We start from the raw sequence: 18,964 nt of genomic DNA, 5'->3' as shown, positions 1-18,964 counted from the left end.
CCTGGATTTCAATGCTTCCAAGCTTGCAGCCTCCATGACTTCCCTGGGCAACCTGTTCCACTCCCACATGGGGAAGGATTTCTTCCTCATGCCAAGTCAAAAAACATCTTCTTCCAGTTTGAAGCCATTGCTCCTCATCCTCTCACTACAAGCCTTTGTAAGAGGTCCCTCCTCAGCTCTCCTGGAGCTTCCCCTCAGCTCTCCTGTAGTCCCCTACTGGAATGCTGCACTAAGGTGTTCCTGGAGCCTTCTGTTCTCCAATCCCAACATCCTGTCTGCACAAGAGAACTGCTCCAGCCCTCTGACCATCTCTGTGACCTCTCTCTGGAGGAACACAGACCTTTGTTGGCTCAGTTGACTGCAAGTGGCCATAATGAGTTGATCTCTTCTGAAAAGCCTCAGCTGTGTATGTGACTCTGCTGAGCAGTACCACAGGCCTTGAATGCAGAGAACCATAGACTCAGGCAGGCTGGCAGAGAGCTCCAAGCTCCCCCAGCCCAGCCTAGCACCCAGCCCTGCCCAACCAACCAGCCCATGGCACTCAGTGCCCAGCCAGCCTTGGCTCCAACCCCTCCAGCCACAGCCACTCCACCCCCTCCCTGGGCAGCCCATTCCAGTGCCAATCACTCTCTCTGCCAGCAGCTTCCTCCTCACAGCCAGCCCCAACCTGCCCTGCCACAACTTCAGCCTGGGGCCCCTTCTGCTGCTGCTGCCTGCCTAGCACCAGAGCCCAACCCCACCTGGCTACAGCCTCCCTGCAGGCAGCTGCAGGCAGCAATCAGCTCTGCCCTCAGCCTCCTCTGCTGCAGGCTGCACCCCCCCAGCTCCCTCAGCCTCTCCTCACAGGGCTGTGCTCCAGGCCCCTCCCCAGCCTTGCTGCCCTTCTCTCAACACCTTCCAGCACCTCAGCAGCTCTCTGCAAGGGAGGAGCCCAGAGCTGGACACAGCACTCCAGGGCTGGCCTGAGCAGTGCTGAGCACAGGGGCACAAGAACCTCCCTGCTCCTGCTGCCCACACTGCTCCTGAGCCAGCCCAGGATGCCATTGGCTCTGCTGCCCACCTGGGCACTGCTGCCTCCTCTGCAGCTCCTCTCTGCCACCACCCCCAGGTCTCTCTTTGCCTGGCAGCTCTCCAGTTAAGGCAGAAGAAGAAGAAGAAGGAAGGACTGAAAGAGATATTTGTGGGAAACTGCAGGCAGGATTCAGGAGTGGCAGTGAGCTGCTGAGAATGTGCTGCATGATGACATCCTGCAGCTACCACAGCCATGAATCCTCACTGAGAGTTCCCTGTGAATCATCTGTTTGCTATTAAGGAGCAGGGATTTTTCTAGCTGGAAACTGGAGGAGAATATTATCTGAAACTCATTAAAGAACAGAAGGTTAATGGCTGCTGTGTCAGGGTGACCAATCCCTTGGGAGTGGGCAGAAGACAAAGCAATGAGTCCTCATTGTGCAGGGGTTAAAACCCACTGATTTGCAAGAAGCCTGGCTGCAAATGTTGGATTCCAAGGTAGCTACAATTAGCCTGGGCACTCTGCACTGCACTTCTAATTGGTCCCAGTGCCCTGCATGGCAGGAGAATCTCCTGCTCATAGAATCACAGAAACAATGAGGGTGGAAAAGATCTTTGAGATCATCAAGTCCAAGCACTCAGCTGGAGCTCACAAGCTAAGTGCTAGTGCACAGCCACTGCCACTGATCACAGGCTCACAGACTGCACCACGGTGAAAGGGACCCTCCAAGGGCATCCTGTCCAACCCCCCTGCGGCCAGCAGGGACAGCTCCACTAGATCAGGCTGCCCAGGGCCACATCCAGGCTGGCCTTGAATGTCTGCAGGGATGGGATCTCAACCACATCTCTGGGCATCCTGTGCCAGGCTCTCACCACCCTCCTGCTGAAGAGCCTCTTCCCAACATCCAATCTGAATCCACTCACTTCTAGTTTTGCTCCATCCCCCCCACTCCTATCACTACTTGACAGCCTAAAAATTCCCTTTCTTGTAGCCCACTTCAGACACTGGAAGGCCACAATCAGGTCTCCTGGAAGCCTTCTCCTCTGCAGGCTGAACAACCCCAACTCTCTCAGCCTTTCCCCATAGGAGAGCAGCTGCAGCCCTCTGCTCATCCTCATGGCCCTGCCCTGGACACATTCCAGCGTGTCCAGACCTTGTAATAGAGGCTCCAGCAATAGTTCTGATCCCAGAGGAACTTTAACCCTGTTCCAGTATTTCACCATCCTCACTGTGCAGAACTTCCTCCTAATGTCCAACCTAAATCTGCCCTGCTCCAGTTTCAAACCACTGTTTCTCATCCTGTCACCATCAGCTGCTCCAAACAGCCCCCAGGCCTCCTGTGGTTCCTCTTCAGACACTGAAATGCAGCTCTAAGGTCTCCATGGAGCCTTCTCTTCTCCAAGCTGAACACCAGCCTGTGCTCACAGCAGAGGTGCTCCAACCCTCTTGTCATGCTTGTGGCCTCCCCTGGACCCCCTCCAGCAGGTCCATGTGTTCTTGTGTCAAGGGTCCCAGAGCTGGCCCCAGCCCTGCAGGTGAGGTCTCCCCAGAGCAGAGCAGAGGGGCAGGATCCTCTCTCTCCAGCTTTGCCCACACTACTCTGGATGCAGCCCAGGCTGCTCTTGGCTTTCTGTGCTGCCAGTACCCATGGCTGGCTCCTGCCCAGCTTCTCCCCCACCAGCACCCCCAGGTCCTTTTCTGCAGGGCTTCTCTCAATCTCATCACTCCCCAGCCTGGACTGACACTGAGGACTGCCCTGACCTAGGTGCTGGGCCCTGCACCATATCCCTCATCTTTTAAACACCTCCAGGGATGGTGACTCCACCACCTCCCTTCACAATCTGTTCCAGTGCCTGAGAACCCTTCTGGGGAAGAAATTTTGCCTAATATCCAACCTGACTCTCCCCTGGTACCTCCCCAGGTGCTGAAAGTGCTGCTTGAAAGCTGTTTGAATACATTACCTAGAAATCAAAAGCATAGAGAAACAGCACTCTGGCCCTTGGTCTGAGCTCAAACAGCCTTGGCACTTGGACTGTCACCTCTCCAGCTCCTGCCAGCTTCTCCTCTCACTGTGCTTCACAGCTCTCTCCCCCCTGCACTGCCACCAGCACACAGAGCAGGGGGACAGGTTCACTCGTTGCACATTCACTGCATGGTCATGGAGGGGAAGAGCAGTAAGGACCAAAAGGGTTAGTGCTGCTCCTCTAACAAGGAGATGCTGAGATTCCCAAAGCCAGGCTAAAGTGAAAAACAAACCAACCAACCAACCCAAAACCCCAACCCCAACCAACCAAAACCTGGCAGGAAGGAGCCACAGAATCACAGAGTGCTCTGGGCTGGAAGGCACCTCCAAAGCTCCTCCAGCCCAAGCCCCTCTGCACCCAGCAGGGACATCCTGCACTAGAGCAGGCTGCCCACAGCCTCACCCTGAATATCTCCAGGCATGAGGCTTCAACCACCTCTCTGGGCAACCTGCTCCTGTGTTCCACCACTCTCATGGTGCAGAACTTGTTCCTCACATTCAATCTCACTCTGTTCTGCTCTGGTTTGCAGCCATCCTGTCCCTGCAGGCCTTGGCAGTCTCTCTGCATCCTTCTTATAGCACTTTCAGCTACTGGAAGGTTGCTATTGGGTGTCCCCAGAGCCTTCTCTGCTCCAGGCTGAACACCTCCAGCTCCCTCAAGCTGTCCTCATAGCAGAGCTGCTCCAACCCCCTGATGTTTTTCATGGCCTCCTCTTGACCTGCTCCATCAGGTCCTTCTCTGCTCCAGGCTGAACACCCCCAGCTCCCTCACCCTATCTTCCAGGGCACTCAGACCAAAATACCACCAGACCTCCTGAGGAGACAGGATCCTACCTTTGCCATTTCCATTCAGGCACTTAGAGAGCTGCACTGCCAGCAAGTGATCATCTGGGTGAGTATTTGCATCCTCCCTGAACTCAGCGCCAGGTGACAGACTAAGCCCTCACTTAAGGCTGATTAGTGCAGCTGAAAGCCTGAGGGAAGCCCCCAGGAAGGTCAGAGTGTACTTGAGGTGACATTTTCAAATGCAGGCTCAACAGTTAGGCACAACACCCCCCAGCTGTGCCTTCCTGCAAAGCCTGCAAGAGAGGGAAGGGCACAAACCCCCCAGAAGGACATGGAAGTGTTGGAGACAGTGCAGAGGAGGCCACCAAGATGCTGAGAGGGCTGCAGCAGCTCTGCTCTGAGCACAGGCTGAGAGAGTTGGGGCTGTGCAGCCTGGAGAGGAGAAGGCTTCCAGGAGACCTTGGAGTGGCCTTGCAGGATCTGAAAGAGGGCTTCAGGAGGGCTGGGGAGGGACTATTGACAAGGTCTGGGAATGCCAGGAGGAGGAGGAATGGGTTTGAAGTGGCAGAGGGGAGATTGAAACTGGATGTTAGGAAGAAGTTCTTTGCAGTGAGGGTGGTGAGAGACTGGCATAGGTTGAGGGTGGTGAGAGACTGGCATAGGTTGAGGGTGGTGAGACACTGGCACAGGTTTCCCAGGGAGGTGTTCAAGGCCAGGTTGGCTGAGGCCTTGAGCAACCTGTTCTAGTGGGAGATGTCCCTGCCTATGGCAGGGGCTTGGAACTGGCTGAGCTTTGAGCTCCCTTCCAACCTAAACGATTCTATGATTCTGCAATGGGGACTCCACCACCTCCCTGGGCAGTCAGTGCCAATCTCTCACCACTCTTGCAGCAAAGACATTTTTCCTCTTTTCCAACCCTGGCACAATTTTAGCCTCTCCTCCTAGTGCTAGTTACTTGGGAGAAGAGACCAACTCCAGCTTCACTCAACCTCAACTTCAACCTCAGCCTCGACCTCAACTCATCTCAACCTCCTTTCAGATAGTTGTAGAGATCAAAGAAGCCACATTCTACACTGTGAGGTTGGTCATTTCCTTTGACAAGCAAATAACAGTTTCATTTCCACCATTCTCCTGGCAGGCCAAGAGGCTATGAGATGTCCTGGCTTGCCTCACCCTTCTGCTGAAGGGGGAAGCAAGGGCAGGGGGAAAACAAAGGCTTGGGCCATTATGTCCCCTCCCAAAGTGACCAGCAGATACCTACAGGGGTTTAGGTACTTGTTGGTGTCTTGCCCAAATAAGGCTGAGCGAGCCCTGGGGTCACCTCATATCTTCAGTTTGGCAAATGCCATCTGATTGGTGACTCTCTGTGGCCAAAGAGCCTCTGCACTCAGGCAAGGAATATCAGTGGAGCTAAGCTGCAAGCAGTTGAGTTGCTTCTGCCTGGCTGCCCCTGCCTGGCTGCCCCTGCCTGGCTGCCCCTGCCTGGCTGCCCCTGCCTGGCTGCCCCTGCCTGGCTGCTTCTGCCTCATGCCCCTGCCTGGCTGCCTCTGCCTGGCTGCTTCTGCCTGGCTGCTTCTGCCTCATGCCCCTGCCTGGCTGCCTCTGCCTGGCTGCTTCTGCCTCATGCCCCTGCCTGGCTGCTTCTGCCTGGCTGCCCCTGCCTGGCTGCCCCTGCCTGGCTGTCCCTGCCTGGCTGCCCCTGCCTGGCTGCCCCTGCCTGGCTGTCTCTGCCTGGCTGCCTCTGCCTGGCTGTCTCTGCCTGGCTGCTTCTGCCTGGCTGCTTCTGCCTGGCTGCCTCTGCCTGGCTGCCTCTGCCTGGCTGCCCCTGCCTGGCTGCCTCTGCCTGGCTGCCCCTGCCTGGCTGCTTCTGCCTCATGCCCCTGCCTGGCTGCTTCTGCCTGACTGCCCTTGCCTGGCTGCCCCTGCCTGGCTGCCCCTGCCTGGCTGCCCCTGCCTGGCTGCCCCTGGCTGCCTCTGCCTGGCTGCCTCTGCCTGGCTGCCCCTGCCTGGCTGCCCCTGCCTGGCTGCTTCTGCCTGACTGCCCTTGCCTGGCTGCCTCTGCCTGGCTGCCTCTGCCTGGCTGCCTCTGCCTGGCTGCCCCTGCCTGGCTGCCCCTGCCTGGCTGCCCCTGCCTGGCTGCCTCTGCCTCACAGAGCTGCCTTTGCCTCACTGCTCTTGGCCAATGTATTCTGCTCTGCCTCATGCTTCAGACCAGCTTAGCCCTGATGTTGTGGGCTTGAACTACCTGGAGACTGAAGTGCCTCAGGTTTCCCAGGAGAAGGCATTGAAGTGCCTCAGGACGTGGCAGGAAGTGCCACTGCCAAGGTGCCCTCTGCACAGCTGCCTGCACCTCTGCAAACCTCCCTGCCAAGAGGAACCAGGACCAGCTCAGAGATCCTCTGCCTCTTTCCCAGCACCCTGGAAGATCTGGAAGCCTCTCAAGGGCTGAGCAGTTCCAACACTGCCACAAAGGAGCCAGGGACTGTCTGGAAATTCCTCCTGCCCCACAGTGAGTGGCACAGACTTGCCCATGGGCTCCAGGCTGTGAGTGAGGCAAAGCCATTGTGTGGCTCAACTTTTCCAGCATTCTGATTCTCCCAAAGGAATGAATTGCCCAGAAGCATCCTTGGGAAGATTTTTCCAACCCAATTAGAACCCAAATGTAACTCATTAGCATAGAGGTGTGGGTGGGGCTTGCTGGAAATAAAACCAACTGCAGCTTTTATAATGCCTGCCTCGTTAATTGCCCCAACTCCAGCCACTGCATGCCAGGGAATGAGAGCAGCAAAGAAAAAACAAGTAAGAAAGGTCTAATTTCAGCACAGAAAATGAGACAAGAGACTCAAGGAGACTTAGTGGCCCTGCAAACATGATAAAGGGAGAGCTGTAAGCTCCTATCCCACTCTTCTTCTTGATGACAGGACTAGACCTCAGCATTCTGAATCTGAGCTGAACTCCTTCTGATGCTCCATTACACAACCCAACAACCTCCCAAGGCAGAGTGGGAGCTGGGATCAAGGACTCCTCTCTCCAGAGCTCACCTGAGCCCAAGGAAAGAAAAAGCTGCACTTCATGCTTTATTATTCCACTCTGTTTAGACTCCACAGCTTCATTTGCAAGAGCTTTACCCAGAGACACAAAGCAGACAAGAACCCAAGAAGCATTTCAGAGGTCTGCCTGGACTCAACACAGTTCCCACACTGGATTTCCACAGCCTTACCTGTAGTAGCACTGGAGACAGTTGGCCACTGCTGCTCAGGCCCTCCTGGTCCTCCACGCAGGACTCCAGCCTCCTCCACATGCACAGCACTGAAGAAGCAGATAACAGAGTCAGATTCTCCACTCCCCCTTTGCCCTGGGCTTCGGCAGCATTTCCCTTTCATGCTGCTCTACAAAGCCTGTAACTCACTGTTGCTGTGTAACTCCTGTTAGAGCACAGCATGAGGCTAAGGAATTCTGCTGGGGCATTGGAGATCTACCTTTGGAGGTCAACCTTTGGCTGATCTTGCAAAAACATCTTTGATTGTTCACTAAAGCACATCTGTGGCACAGCTGACAAAGGAGGCTCCCAGCAGAAGACTCTTTTGCTTGAGCAGATGATGCTAAGAAGGAAGTCACAAATGGTCTCTGCTGATGTGGGTTAGAGTCACAAGTTGGATGGGCTTGGAAGGGACCCTCAGAGGTCATCTTGTCCAAATTCCCTGCAGGGACACCTCCAGCTAGGGCAGGCTGCTTAGGGCAGCATCAAATCATAGAATGGTTTAGGCTGGAAGGGACCTCAAGGAGCATCCAGTTCCAACCCCCTGCCATAGGCAGGGACACCTCCCACTAAGAACAGGTCACTCAAGGCCTCATCTAACCTGGCCTTGAACACCTCCAGGGAGGTTGTGGAGCACAGAAGCACAGAATGTGATCTCTGGCTCATAGAATCATGGAATCAGTCAGGGCTGGAAGGGAGCACAAGGAGCAGGCAGTGCCAACCCCCTGCCATGCCCAGGGACACCCTACCCTAGAGCAGGCTGCACACAGCCTCAGCCAGCCTGGCCTCAAACACCTCCAGCCATGGGGCCTCAACCACCTCCCTGGGCAACCCATTCCAGCCTCTCACCACTCTCCTGCTCAACAACTTCCTCCTCCCCTCCAGCCTCACTCTCCTCACCTCCAGCTTTGCTCCATTCCCCCAGTCCTGGCACTACCTTATGGTAACTTCTCTCTGGTGCACTGAGTACAAATCACAGCTGAGACTGCTTGTGCTGCCCAAGACTTTCAAAGGTTTGGAGACAGGTGGAGTTTTCCTTCTCCAAAAATCTCTCTCCTCTCTTCAAAACGTCCTTTGCACTGCACTAATCATCCTGACTGCTTAATAAAGCGACTGCAGGCACAGCACTTCGGTGCTAATGAGAGACAAGAAGGCAAACACATCAATGCTGCAGACAGCCTATTGAAAGGGATCAGCAGCGATGATTACAGCAGGCTTTAAAGTAAACAAAAAGTGCATCAGGGCAGTTAAATAATGCAATAATTGGAGCAATTATGCCTTGACAGCCAACGGGTGGGGCAGAGGGAGCCAGGAGGTGAACACTGAACATAAAGGCACAGATCCGTGGGAGTAAAGTAACAGCACAGAGTGGAGCTGTAGCACTTGGAGCAGCACTCAGCTGCAGAACTCAGCTGCAGGACTGAACTACAGAACTCAGTAGCAGAATTCAGCTGCAGAGTTCAGCTGCAGAACTGAACTACAGAACTCAGCAGCAGAATTCAGCTGCAGAACTCAGCTGCAGAACTGAACTACAGAACTCAGCAGCAGAATACAGCTGCAGAACTCAGCTGCAGAATTCAGCTGCAGAACTCAGCTGCAGAACTGAACTACAGAACTCAGCAGCAGAACTGAACTACAGAACTCAGCTGCAGAACTGAACTACAGAACTCAGCTGCAGAACTCAGCAGCAGAACTCAGCTGCAGAACTCAGCAGCAGAACTCAGCTGCAGAACTCAGCAGCAGAATTCAGCTGCAGAACTCAGCTGCAGAACTGAGCTGTTTCCCATCTCACTCTAAGGCATCAGAGGAGCCAGGCAGCTTTGCCCTTTTCACAGAGGGCAAGAATTTGCCCTGGGAGTGGAGAAGGATGCATACATACCTTTGCATTCCTGCCCTCAGGGAGGCAGAGTAGCGCCAGTCGGGGTTGGGGTGTTTTGGCTGCGGAAAGAAAAGCCCAAGAGAAGGTCAGTAAATGTGTGGCAGACATTGCTGAACAGCCTCTGCAGCTGCCTGGTTTCCACAGAATGACAGAATGGGTTGGGTTGGGTTGGAAGGGACCTTGAGGATCATCCAGCTCCGACCCCCACCCAGTTCCAGCAGGCTGGGAGGTGATGTGCTGGAGAGCAGCCCTGCGGAGAAGGTCCTGGCAGTGCTGCTACACACCAAGCTCTGCGTGGGCAGCAATGTGCCCTGGTGGTCAAGGAGGCAAATGGGATCCTGGGGTGCATGAAGAGGAGTGTGGGCAGCAGATCCAAGGAGGTTCTCCTCCCACTCTGCTCTGCCCTGGTGAGACCTCACCTGGAATACTGTGTTCAGTTTTGGGCTCCTCAGTTCAGAGGGGACAGGGATCTGCTGGAGAGAGCCCAAAGGAGGGCTACAAGGATGCTGAAGGGGTTGGAGCACTGCCTGTGAGGAGAGGCTGAGGGACTGGGGCTGTTTGGTCTGCTGAAGAGAAGACTTGGAGGGGATCTGATCAATGTTTGTAACTATCTGAGGGCTGGGGGTCAAGAGGGAGGGGACAAACTCTGCTCAGCTGTGCCCTGGGATAGCAGCAGGGGCAAGGACGAGTGGAAACTACAGTACAGGAAGCTCCACCTCAACATGAGGAAGAACTTCTGGACTGTAAGGGTCCCAGAGGCCTGGCACAGGCTGCCCACAGAGGCTGTGGACCCTTTCCAGCCCTGCCTGGATGTGTTCCTGTGCGACCTGTGCTGGATTGTATGGTCCTGCTCTGGCAGGGGAGTGGGAGGTGAAGATTTCCAGAGGTCCCTTCTGACCCCTAACACCCTGTGAGCCTGTGACCCCTAACACCCTGTGAGCCTGTGACCCCTAACACCCTATGAGCCTGTGATCCCTGCCATGGGCAGGGGCACCTCCCACTGGAGCAGGTTGCTGAAGGCTTCATCCAACCTGGCTCTGAACACCTCCAGGGAGGGGACATCCACAGCCTCCATGGGCAGCCTGTTCTCTCTGCAGTGAGGAGAATCTCTTCCCACTGTCAGAAGAGCTTCCATGAGGCTGCTCACCTTTTGTGAACGTTCAGAATTGCCACAGGTGAAGTCTTTTCAGAGAGCCACACCAAGAGTGGCTGTGTGACAGAGAAACCTGCTGCCATGCCCAAGCCTTTGGCTAGAGCATCCCTGTGGGATGACATTTGATGTTGGCAAGTGGTGGTCAGCTCTTTCCTACACACATCAACATTCTGGGCACAGGAACTAAAAGCCATCATAAATCCATACCACACATTGCCTCTTGGCCTGATGAGCTGAGGAAATGAACTCCTGGAGAGCATCTGCCTGGGGAATGTTTAAACCAGACCTCCCCCCAGCCTGGGAAGGGGCCATGTGGGGTGTCTGTCTGCTGGCATTTGGGGCACTGCAGAGCTGGGTTGTATCAGATCTGCAGAGATCACACCTGCAGCACTGCATCCAGCTCTGCTGCCCCAGCACAAGAAGGGCAGGGAGCTGCTGAAGCACAGGATCACAGGATCTCAGGGGTTGGAAGGGACCCAAAGAGCTCATCCAGTCCAACCCCCCTGGAGAGCAGGACCACACAGTCTAGCTCAGGGCACACAGGAACACATCCAGACGGGGCTGGAAAGGGTCCAGAGAAGGAGACTCCACAACCTCTCTGGAGAAGCAGGTTCAGAGGAGGCCATGAAGATGGTCAGAGGGCTGGAGAACCTTCCCTATGGTTATCCCTAGGAGGACAGGCTGAAAGATTGAGGCTGTTCAACCTGGAGTAAAGAAGGCTTTAAGGAGGCCTTAGTGTAGCCTTCCAGTACCTGAAGGGGCTCCAGGAGAGCTGGGGAGGGACTTCTGACAAGGGCTTGGAGTGCCAGAACAAGGCACAGTGGCTTTGAGCTGGAAGAGAGGAGACTGGGAGTGGAGGTTAGGAAGAAATTCTTTCCAGTGAGAGTGGGGAGAGACTGGCACAGGCTGCCCAGGGAGGTTGTGGCTGCCCCCTCCCTGGAGGTGTTGTGAGAGTCTGATCCTCTCTCTTGTTAATCAACAAAGATAAAGATTGCATCGTCCCTCCTTAATCAACAAAGATTGCATCATCTCTCCTTAATCTTGTTACTTTTGGGACTCAGACTCGGTGCTTGGCCCAAAAGCTCAGAGATGCAAATCAACAGACAATACCTTTGAAACTCCTAGATCTCACCCTGGCTGGACTGCCAAGGAAGCCTCCATCTTATCTCAGCTGCCCCCAAGGGCTGTGTATGCAGGGTGCGGACAGGTGTAGCCGAGAGAGGGCGGAGGCCCTCCCCCCGGCGACGCCGGACCCCTGCGAATGTGTGAGAATGCACAGGGAGATGCCCTGGGGAGGCTGCAGCTGGAGTCTGAGCAGAAAACTGTATAAAAAGGCAGGAGAATGCCTGCCAAAGTGTGGTATTCCCATCAGACCACCGGTGGCATCACCAGCAGACAAAGTGTGGCATCCCCACCAGACCAAGCGTGGCCTTCCCAGCGGACCACGTGTGGCATTCCCAGCGGACCACCAGTGCCATCTCCATCGGACTACCAGTGGAATTCCCAGCGGACCACCATTCCCACCGGACCACCCGTGGCATCCCCACCAGACCAAGAGTGGCACCTCCATCGGACCACCAGTGACATCCCCACCGGACCACCGAGGGCAGACCATCACCAGACCACCAGAACTGCACACCACCTGAAGCACCTCTGACAAACTCCACAGAAGATCATCCCTGGGCCACGCACCCGTCTCTCTCTCTCCCCTTCATCTGCGACAGAGGGTAATATGATCACAGCCTTTTCCCCTCCCTGCTCCTTCTTCTCTTCTCCATTGATCTCTTTATCTTTTTCTCTCCCCCTTCTCCCCTCTCTCCCTCCGTTTTGCCCAACCTTATCCTTTAATAAACAGTTTCATGGTGATATCTGGTCTTGTTTGCACCTTAATTTCACAACACGGAATCCATAAGAACTGGTCTAGCTCCTCTGGACAGAGATACTGTTCATCTCTGCTCCTCCGGACCTTGACAGGTGTTCAAAGCCAGGTGGAACAGGGCCATGAGCAGCCTGGGCTGGTGGGAGGTGTCCCTGCCCATGGCAAGGTGGTTGGAACTGGATGATCTTGAAGGTCCCTTCCAAGCCAACCCAAATGATTCTATGAATCTGTGCCTAAGCCTCTCACAGAAGGCAGATTTGCTCTCTTGCAGAACTGCTGCACTCTCCTCACTGAGGAACAGCAACAAGAGGTGGAAGGGCAAAACATGAAAGGTGAGCTCTGACTTGGAGTAACTCCAGGCAAGATCTTGAACTCTGGACAGGAAAAAACTGTGGCTGCACAGGATGAGGTTGGGAACAGACAAGAGGCCATCAGACTGTGAGGACTGGTAGCTAAGATGCTCAGGTAGGCAGGGGCATTCCAGCTTCAGTCAGCAATACTCTGCCCAGCAAACCTCAGCATATGCTGCCCTGCAGCAGAATGGTTTGCTAAATAAAGAGAGAATGAACCAAGGCTCTGCTGATCAAAAATCATAGAATCATAGAATCAACCAGGTTGGAAGAGACCTCCAAGCTCATCCAGCCCAACCTAGCACCCAGCCCTAGCCAGTCAACCAGACCATGGCACCGAGTGCCTCATCCAGTCTTTGCTTGAAGACCTCAAGGGACAGCGACTCCACCACCTCCCTGGGCAGCCCATTCCAATGCCAATCACTCTCTCTGCCAACAACTTCCTCCTCACATCCAGCCTAGACCTATCCCAGCACAACCTGAGACTGTGTCCCCTTGTTCTGTTGCTGCTTGCCTGGCAGAGGAGGCCAACCCCACCTGGCTACAATGTCCCTTCAGGTGGTTGTAGACAGCAATGAGGTCTGCCCTGAGCCTCCTCTTCTCCATGCTGCACACCCCCAGCTCCCTCAGCCTCTCCTCATAGAGTTTGTGTTCCAGGCCCCTCACCAGCTTTGTTGCCCTTCTCTGGACATTGAGCATTGTTTTTCACTGCTCCAGGAACAAAGTCTGCTTTGCATTGCCAGGGGAACACCAGAGTCCTGCTCAGCTCCAGCCCACGAAGGGAGGCTCAGATGCCTTCAGCTGAAGCCCTAAACACACAACCAGGTCAGTTCTCAGGATTCTCAAGGTGTTACTCTGGAAGAGATATCACAGCCAGGGCTTAACTTCAGGCACTTGGATGCAAAGAGACAACTTGTGGCCAGAAGCATAATGCACTGCACTCATCCCTGGGCTGCCCTGCCCAGTGCCAAGCACACAAATAATACATGACAGTAATGGCTTCATTCTCTTGCAGTTACTGGAGGCAGATCAGGAATGAATCTTGTCCCATTACTTGGAAGAGAAAAAAGGGAGAGTTGAATGTCCTCAATTATTCAAAGCCAACTCAGGGTTTCCTCTTGAGGCCTGAGGGATGCTTTGCCCTGGATCAATAGGCTGGATTCAAACCCAAATGGAGCAATTACAACCTGACCCACGCTGCCAGTGCCACACTCCCCGCGTCCAGCACCGCGCAGCAGTGAGATGCTCCTGGGTGATGTACAGCCCAGCACTCACTGTGCTCTGAGGCACACCACGGGGGGGAGGCTGCCATTTGCAGCACACATTAAGCATCTGTGCTAGCAATTTTCTTCCCCTTTAGCTCCCTCCTCCCCCCCTCAGGTTCGCCAGCATGCTCAGGTTCTGCTGAGGTTAGCAGAAAGTGGCTTGAGAAGCTGCCTGTTATGTATGCTTCCAGTACCTTCTGCTTCATTCCATTCTGGCCCCAGTCCCAGGGTTGTCAAAGCCACTCTTAAAGTCAACCATGTGGCAATAGCCAGTGCAAGAGGGTAGAAAAGAATGCACACTGCTCGGATACTCTCCTGGCTTGGCTCTCCTTGATGCATGAAGGATGCTGACACCAGATCCGACTGAAGGATGCTGACACCAGATCTGACTTTTCCTCTGCTGGGGATTCTCTCCCAGCAGGGCAACTGCCAGGCTGGGGATGGGAATCATGGAATCACAGAATGGTTTAGGTTGGAAGAGACCTCAAGGAGCATCCAGTTCTGGAACTGGACATAGGCAGGGACACGTCCCACTAGAACAGATTGCTCAAGACCTCATCCAGCCTGGCCTTGAACACCTCCAGGGAGGTTGTGGAGCACAGAAGCACCCAATGGGATCTTTGATCTTTGATCACATTGGGTGCTTCTGTGCTCCACAACTACCCTGGGCAACCTGTGCCAGTGTCTCACCACCCTCACTGCAAAGAACTTCTTCCTAACATCCAGTTTCAATCTCCCCTCTGCCAGTTCAAACTCATTCCTCCTCCTCCTGTCATTCCCAGATCTTGTCAATAGTCCCTCCCCACCCCTCCTTTACCCCCTTCAGATACTGGAAGGCCAAGGTCTTGAAGCCAGGGAGCAGCCACTGTGATTTGTACAGTGAGCAGAGGAGGAGGAGGAGGGTAAAGCAGCCCCAGGTAAAACACAGATGAAGTGAGGTCCTATCAAAGAGCCTGGAAGAGTCTGAGCTGGGTAGGAGTGAGAAAAGAGGGAAGCAGTCACTTAGAGTACAGAGATGTTTGATTTTCAGCTGAGAGCTTTCAAGCTCCTGGCCAGAAGACAAAAATCTCTGTTCTGTTGCAGTGTGAACCTTCAGAGACCAGAGCAGAAATGAGTGAGGATGGCAGGAGAAAGTCATCAGTTAGAAATCCATTCTTCATTCACCCCATGTGCATGGAGCAGCACTCACCATTGGCTCTGCTGCCCACCTGGGCACTGCTGCCTCCTCTGCAGCTCCTCTCTGCCAGCACCCCCAGGGCCCTCTCTGCCTGCCTGCTCTCAGCCACTCTGGCCCCACCCTGTAGCTGCTTGGGGTTGTTGTGGCCAAAGTGCAGAACCCTGCATTGGCATTCTTCAGTCTCATCCCCTTGGCCTCTGCCCACCCATCCAGCCTGGCCAGGTCCCTCTGCAGGGCTCTGCTACCCTCCAACAGCTCCACACCTCCTGCTAACTTGGTGTCATCTGCAAACTGATGTTGGATTCAATCTCCTGCTCCAGTTCATCAATAAGGACAAGGAACAGGATTGTGCCCAGCACTGATCCCTGGAGCACACCACTAGTGCCAGCTGCCAGCTGCATGTGAGACCATTCACCAGCACTCTCTGGGCCCAGCTGTAAAGTGGAAAAGTCTTGGAGCCTCTGAGTGAAGAGGTGAACATGCCAGGGACAGGGCATAAAATGGCAGCAGTGGATAAGTCAACATCATTTCATTGGAGCACTGAAAACTTCCTGTCTGGGAGCACAGCCTGCATCTGCCCCTTGCTGCTTTTGCTGCTGTCTTCCCACTGCTGCTTTACTCAGAATCACAGCATCACAGAATCTCTTGGATTGGCAAAGCCCTTCAAGCTCCTTGAGTCCAGGCATTAGTTTCACACTGACAGGTCCTTGGCTAACCCAAAGCCCTCAGCACATCTCATCACTGTGAATCGCTGTGCTTGGAAAGGACCACCAGGATCAGCCAGCCCAACCTTCATCCCAGCAGCCTTCATCACCAGACCATAGCCTCAAGCACCACATCCACTCTCCTCTTAAACACCTCCAGGGATGGCAACTGTTTCATCTGCAGGTGGACATGCAATGCTGATGGACCTCACAGCTCTTTCAAGCTGCAACTGAAAGCTCTATGCAAACACAGAATTCTGTTAACAGACCACAGGAGAGCTCATGGACAATCACAGCATCACAGAATCTCTTGGATTGGCAAAGCCCTTCAAGCTCCTTGAGTCCAGTCATTAGTTTCACACTGACAGGTCCTTGACTAACCCAAAGCCCTCAGCACCACATCTCATCACTGTGAATCGCTGTGCTTGGAAAGGACCACCAGGATCAGCCAGCCCAACCTTCATTCCAGCAGCCTTCATCACCAGACCATAGCCTCAAGCACCACATCCACTCTCCTTTGAAACCCCTCCAGGGATGGCAACTCCAACACCTCCCTGGGCAGCCTGTGCCAGTGCCTGAGCACCTTCTCAGGAAAGAATTTCCTCCCAACAGCCAACCTAAACCTGCCCTGATGCTACTTGAGGCCATACTCCACCCTCACCTCCTCCTCTAAGGTTGCTGTGTTCTGTGACTGTTCCTTTTGTCTGTCCTGTTAGATGTAGTTTCACTGTGAAAATCCAAATTCCATTTTCTGACTTGCCAAATCCTGAGCTCTAAGTGAATTTCCTCTCTCTGGGGCAGATGTGCAGCAAGCTATGGGGGAGGGATCCACTCTAACCCTTAGCACTGCTCATAACCCTGGGCAATTAGGAGTAAGAACTGCAAGAACCCCTGATCAGTTATAGCAGTGAGAAGCAGCAAACCAGGTCAGTAGCATCTTCCCCCAGCTCACATGCAGCAGTGGTGCTTCTTACAGATCCAGCAGGCAGCCACAGGCTTGGGGTTGGCTGAGACCTCTTGGCTAAGAGCAATCCCCCTTTAGCAGCCCACCCACCAGCACTGACCCAACCCACTGCAGCAGGCCCGTCTCAAAGCAGAGCTGTGCCCTCAGCAGGGGGACAGGGGTCTGCACAGGAGCTGGCAATGGGCAAAGCCCTCTCAAGTGTAGCTGTGTCAGAAATCAACACCAGCAGGATCAGGTCCAGCTGGCCAGGAAGCAGGAGCACAGAAGAGGAAGCACAGAAGAGGAATACAGACTCTGAAGTGGTCCAGATGCTCCCCAGTTGGGTATCCCTTTGCTCTCACCATGCCACAATGCTGATGAAGATATTATTGCTCCTTTCACCTCCCCAGCTCATTACAAGACCTGGTTTATCACCTGCCAGCCTCCAATTCACTTAACCTGAGTCTGCCATTCCCCTCAGAGATTTCCAGAGGCCACACACCAAGCCCAGCAGTCCTGCCCTTCCCCCCACCAGTGCAGGTGAGCAAACCCACACAGTCCAGCACAGAAGCACCCAACCATGGCCTGCTTCTCCCACCACCTGCTGCTTCCTATGTGGTAGCAGCACACAGCACTGGAGCTGTGAGATGAGGCCAAACCTGCCCAGGTGCCTGTGGAAGTGGTTGTGGCTGCAGCAGGTTCACACACAGATAGAATTGACTTGGAAGGGACCCTCAAGGGGCATATTGTCCAACCCCCCTGCAGCCAGCAGGGACACCTCCAACTAGATTAGCCTGCCCAGGGTCACACCAAGTCTAACCTTGAATGTCCACAGGGATGGGGCCTCAACTACATCTCTGGGCAGCCTGTCCCAGTATTTGCAGAGCTTCCTCCTGATGTCCAACCCCAATCTCCTCTGCTCCTGTTCCAAACCATTGGCTCTTGTCCTTTCCCCACAGGCCCTTCTGAACAGTCCCTCCCCAGGCTTCCTGTAGGTCCCTTTCAGATATTAAAATGCAGCTCAAAGGTCTCCCTGGAGCCTTCTCTTCTCCAGGCTGAACAGCCCCAACTACTTCAGCCTGTCTTTGTGAAAGAGGTGCTACAGGCACCTGATCATCTTTGTGGCCCTCTGCCTCTGGACCCAATCCAGCAGGTCCATGTCCCTCCGGTGGGGGTCCTAGCTGGCCCCAGCCCTGCAGGTGAGGTCCCTTCAGAGCAGAGCAGAGGGGCAGGATCCTCTCTCTCCAGCTCTGCCCTCACTGCTTTGGATGCAGCTCAGGCTGCCCTTGGCCTTCTGTGCTGCCAGTGCCCATGGCTGGCTCCTGCCCAGCTTCTTTCCCATCAGCACCCCCAAGGCCTTCTCTGCAGAGCTGCTCCAAATCTCATCACCCTCTCAGCCTGGATTGGTCTCGAGGATTGCCCTGACTTGGTGCAGGACCTTGCACTTTGCTTTATTGAACCTCACAAGGCTCTCCTTGGCTCACTTCCCCAGCTTATCCAAGCCCCTCTGGATGGCTCCCATCCCAGCCTTCAGTCTTATCAACCACCCCACTGAGCCTGATGTCATCTGCAAACCTGCTGAGGCTGCCTCAGCCTCACTGTCTGTGTCACTGATGAAGATATTGACCACCCCTGGTCCCAGTGCAGACCCCTGAGGGACACCACTTGTCACCTCACAACCTTCTGACAAGAGTTTGAGCCTGTTCATTCTCCCAGGCACTGAGGCCACATTCCTGAAACCACTTAACAACAGCCATGAGTGAGAGCAGTCACAGACAACAGCTGGAAAGTCTGAATGTCTGAGGGCTGGGGGTCAAGAGGGAGGGAGTAGACTCTTCTCACTCGTGCCCTGGGGTAGGACAAGAAGCAATGGATGGAATCTACAGCACAGAAAGCTCCACTCCAACATAAGGAAGAACTGGAAGGGTCCCAGAGCCCTGGCACAGCCTGCCCAGAGAGGTTATGGAGTCTCCTCTGGAGCCCTTCCAGCCCTGTCTGGGTGTGTTCCTGTATGACCTGCACTGGGTTCTCTGGCCCTGCTCTGGCAGAGGAGTTGGACTCAATGATCTATGGAGGCCCTTTCCAATCCCTAACATCCTGTGAGGCTGTGAAGAAAGAAAGGGAAAGCAGAATAGAAAGTGCAGCTCCCTTCAGAGTTCATGGACTTAGCTGACATCACACTGTCACAAACCTAGAGGTACCTTAGAGAGCATCCATCAGAGGCTACAAGGATGAGGAAGGGATGGGAAGATCTGTGTGATGAGGGAAGGCTGAGAGACCTGAGGCTGTTAGTCTGGAGAAGAGAACACTGAGAAGGGATCCTATTACTTTGAGTGCTGTGTCCAGTTCTGGGCTCCTCCATTGCAGAGAGCTGCTGAGGTGCTGGAAGGTGTTGAGAGAAGGGCAGCAAGGCTGGGGAGGGGCCTGGAGCACAGCCCTGTGAGGAGAGGCTGAGGGAGCTGGGGGGGGTACAGCCTGCAGCAGAGGAGCCTCAGGGCAGAGCTGATTGCTGCCTGCAGCTGCCTGCAGGGAGG

The 18,964-nt window shown here is 54.5% G+C and overlaps 1 protein-coding gene across 10 annotated transcripts in view; it reads right to left on the bottom strand.

Annotated features, from left to right (window-relative positions):
* The window catches only part of LOC135185074 (protocadherin alpha-C2-like), a 176,689-nt gene that overhangs the window by 45,606 nt on the left and 112,119 nt on the right, over positions 1-18,964 (bottom strand). For all 10 annotated transcript variants that reach the window (XM_064161396.1, XM_064161397.1, XM_064161394.1 and 7 more), the window contains exons 2-3: positions 8,960-9,018; positions 7,042-7,130 (exon numbers count right to left, since the gene is read on the bottom strand). In XM_064161396.1, the coding sequence (XP_064017466.1) occupies positions 7,042-7,130; positions 8,960-9,018 (148 nt within the window). The remainder of the gene's footprint in view (positions 1-7,041; positions 7,131-8,959; positions 9,019-18,964) is intronic.

This window comes from Pogoniulus pusillus, chromosome 22 (assembly GCF_015220805.1).
Source record: "Pogoniulus pusillus isolate bPogPus1 chromosome 22, bPogPus1.pri, whole genome shotgun sequence".
Taxonomy (NCBI): Eukaryota; Metazoa; Chordata; class Aves; order Piciformes; family Lybiidae; genus Pogoniulus; species Pogoniulus pusillus.
Note: the sequence above shows the minus strand (reverse complement) of the source record. Positions and strands in the feature narration are given on the sequence as shown.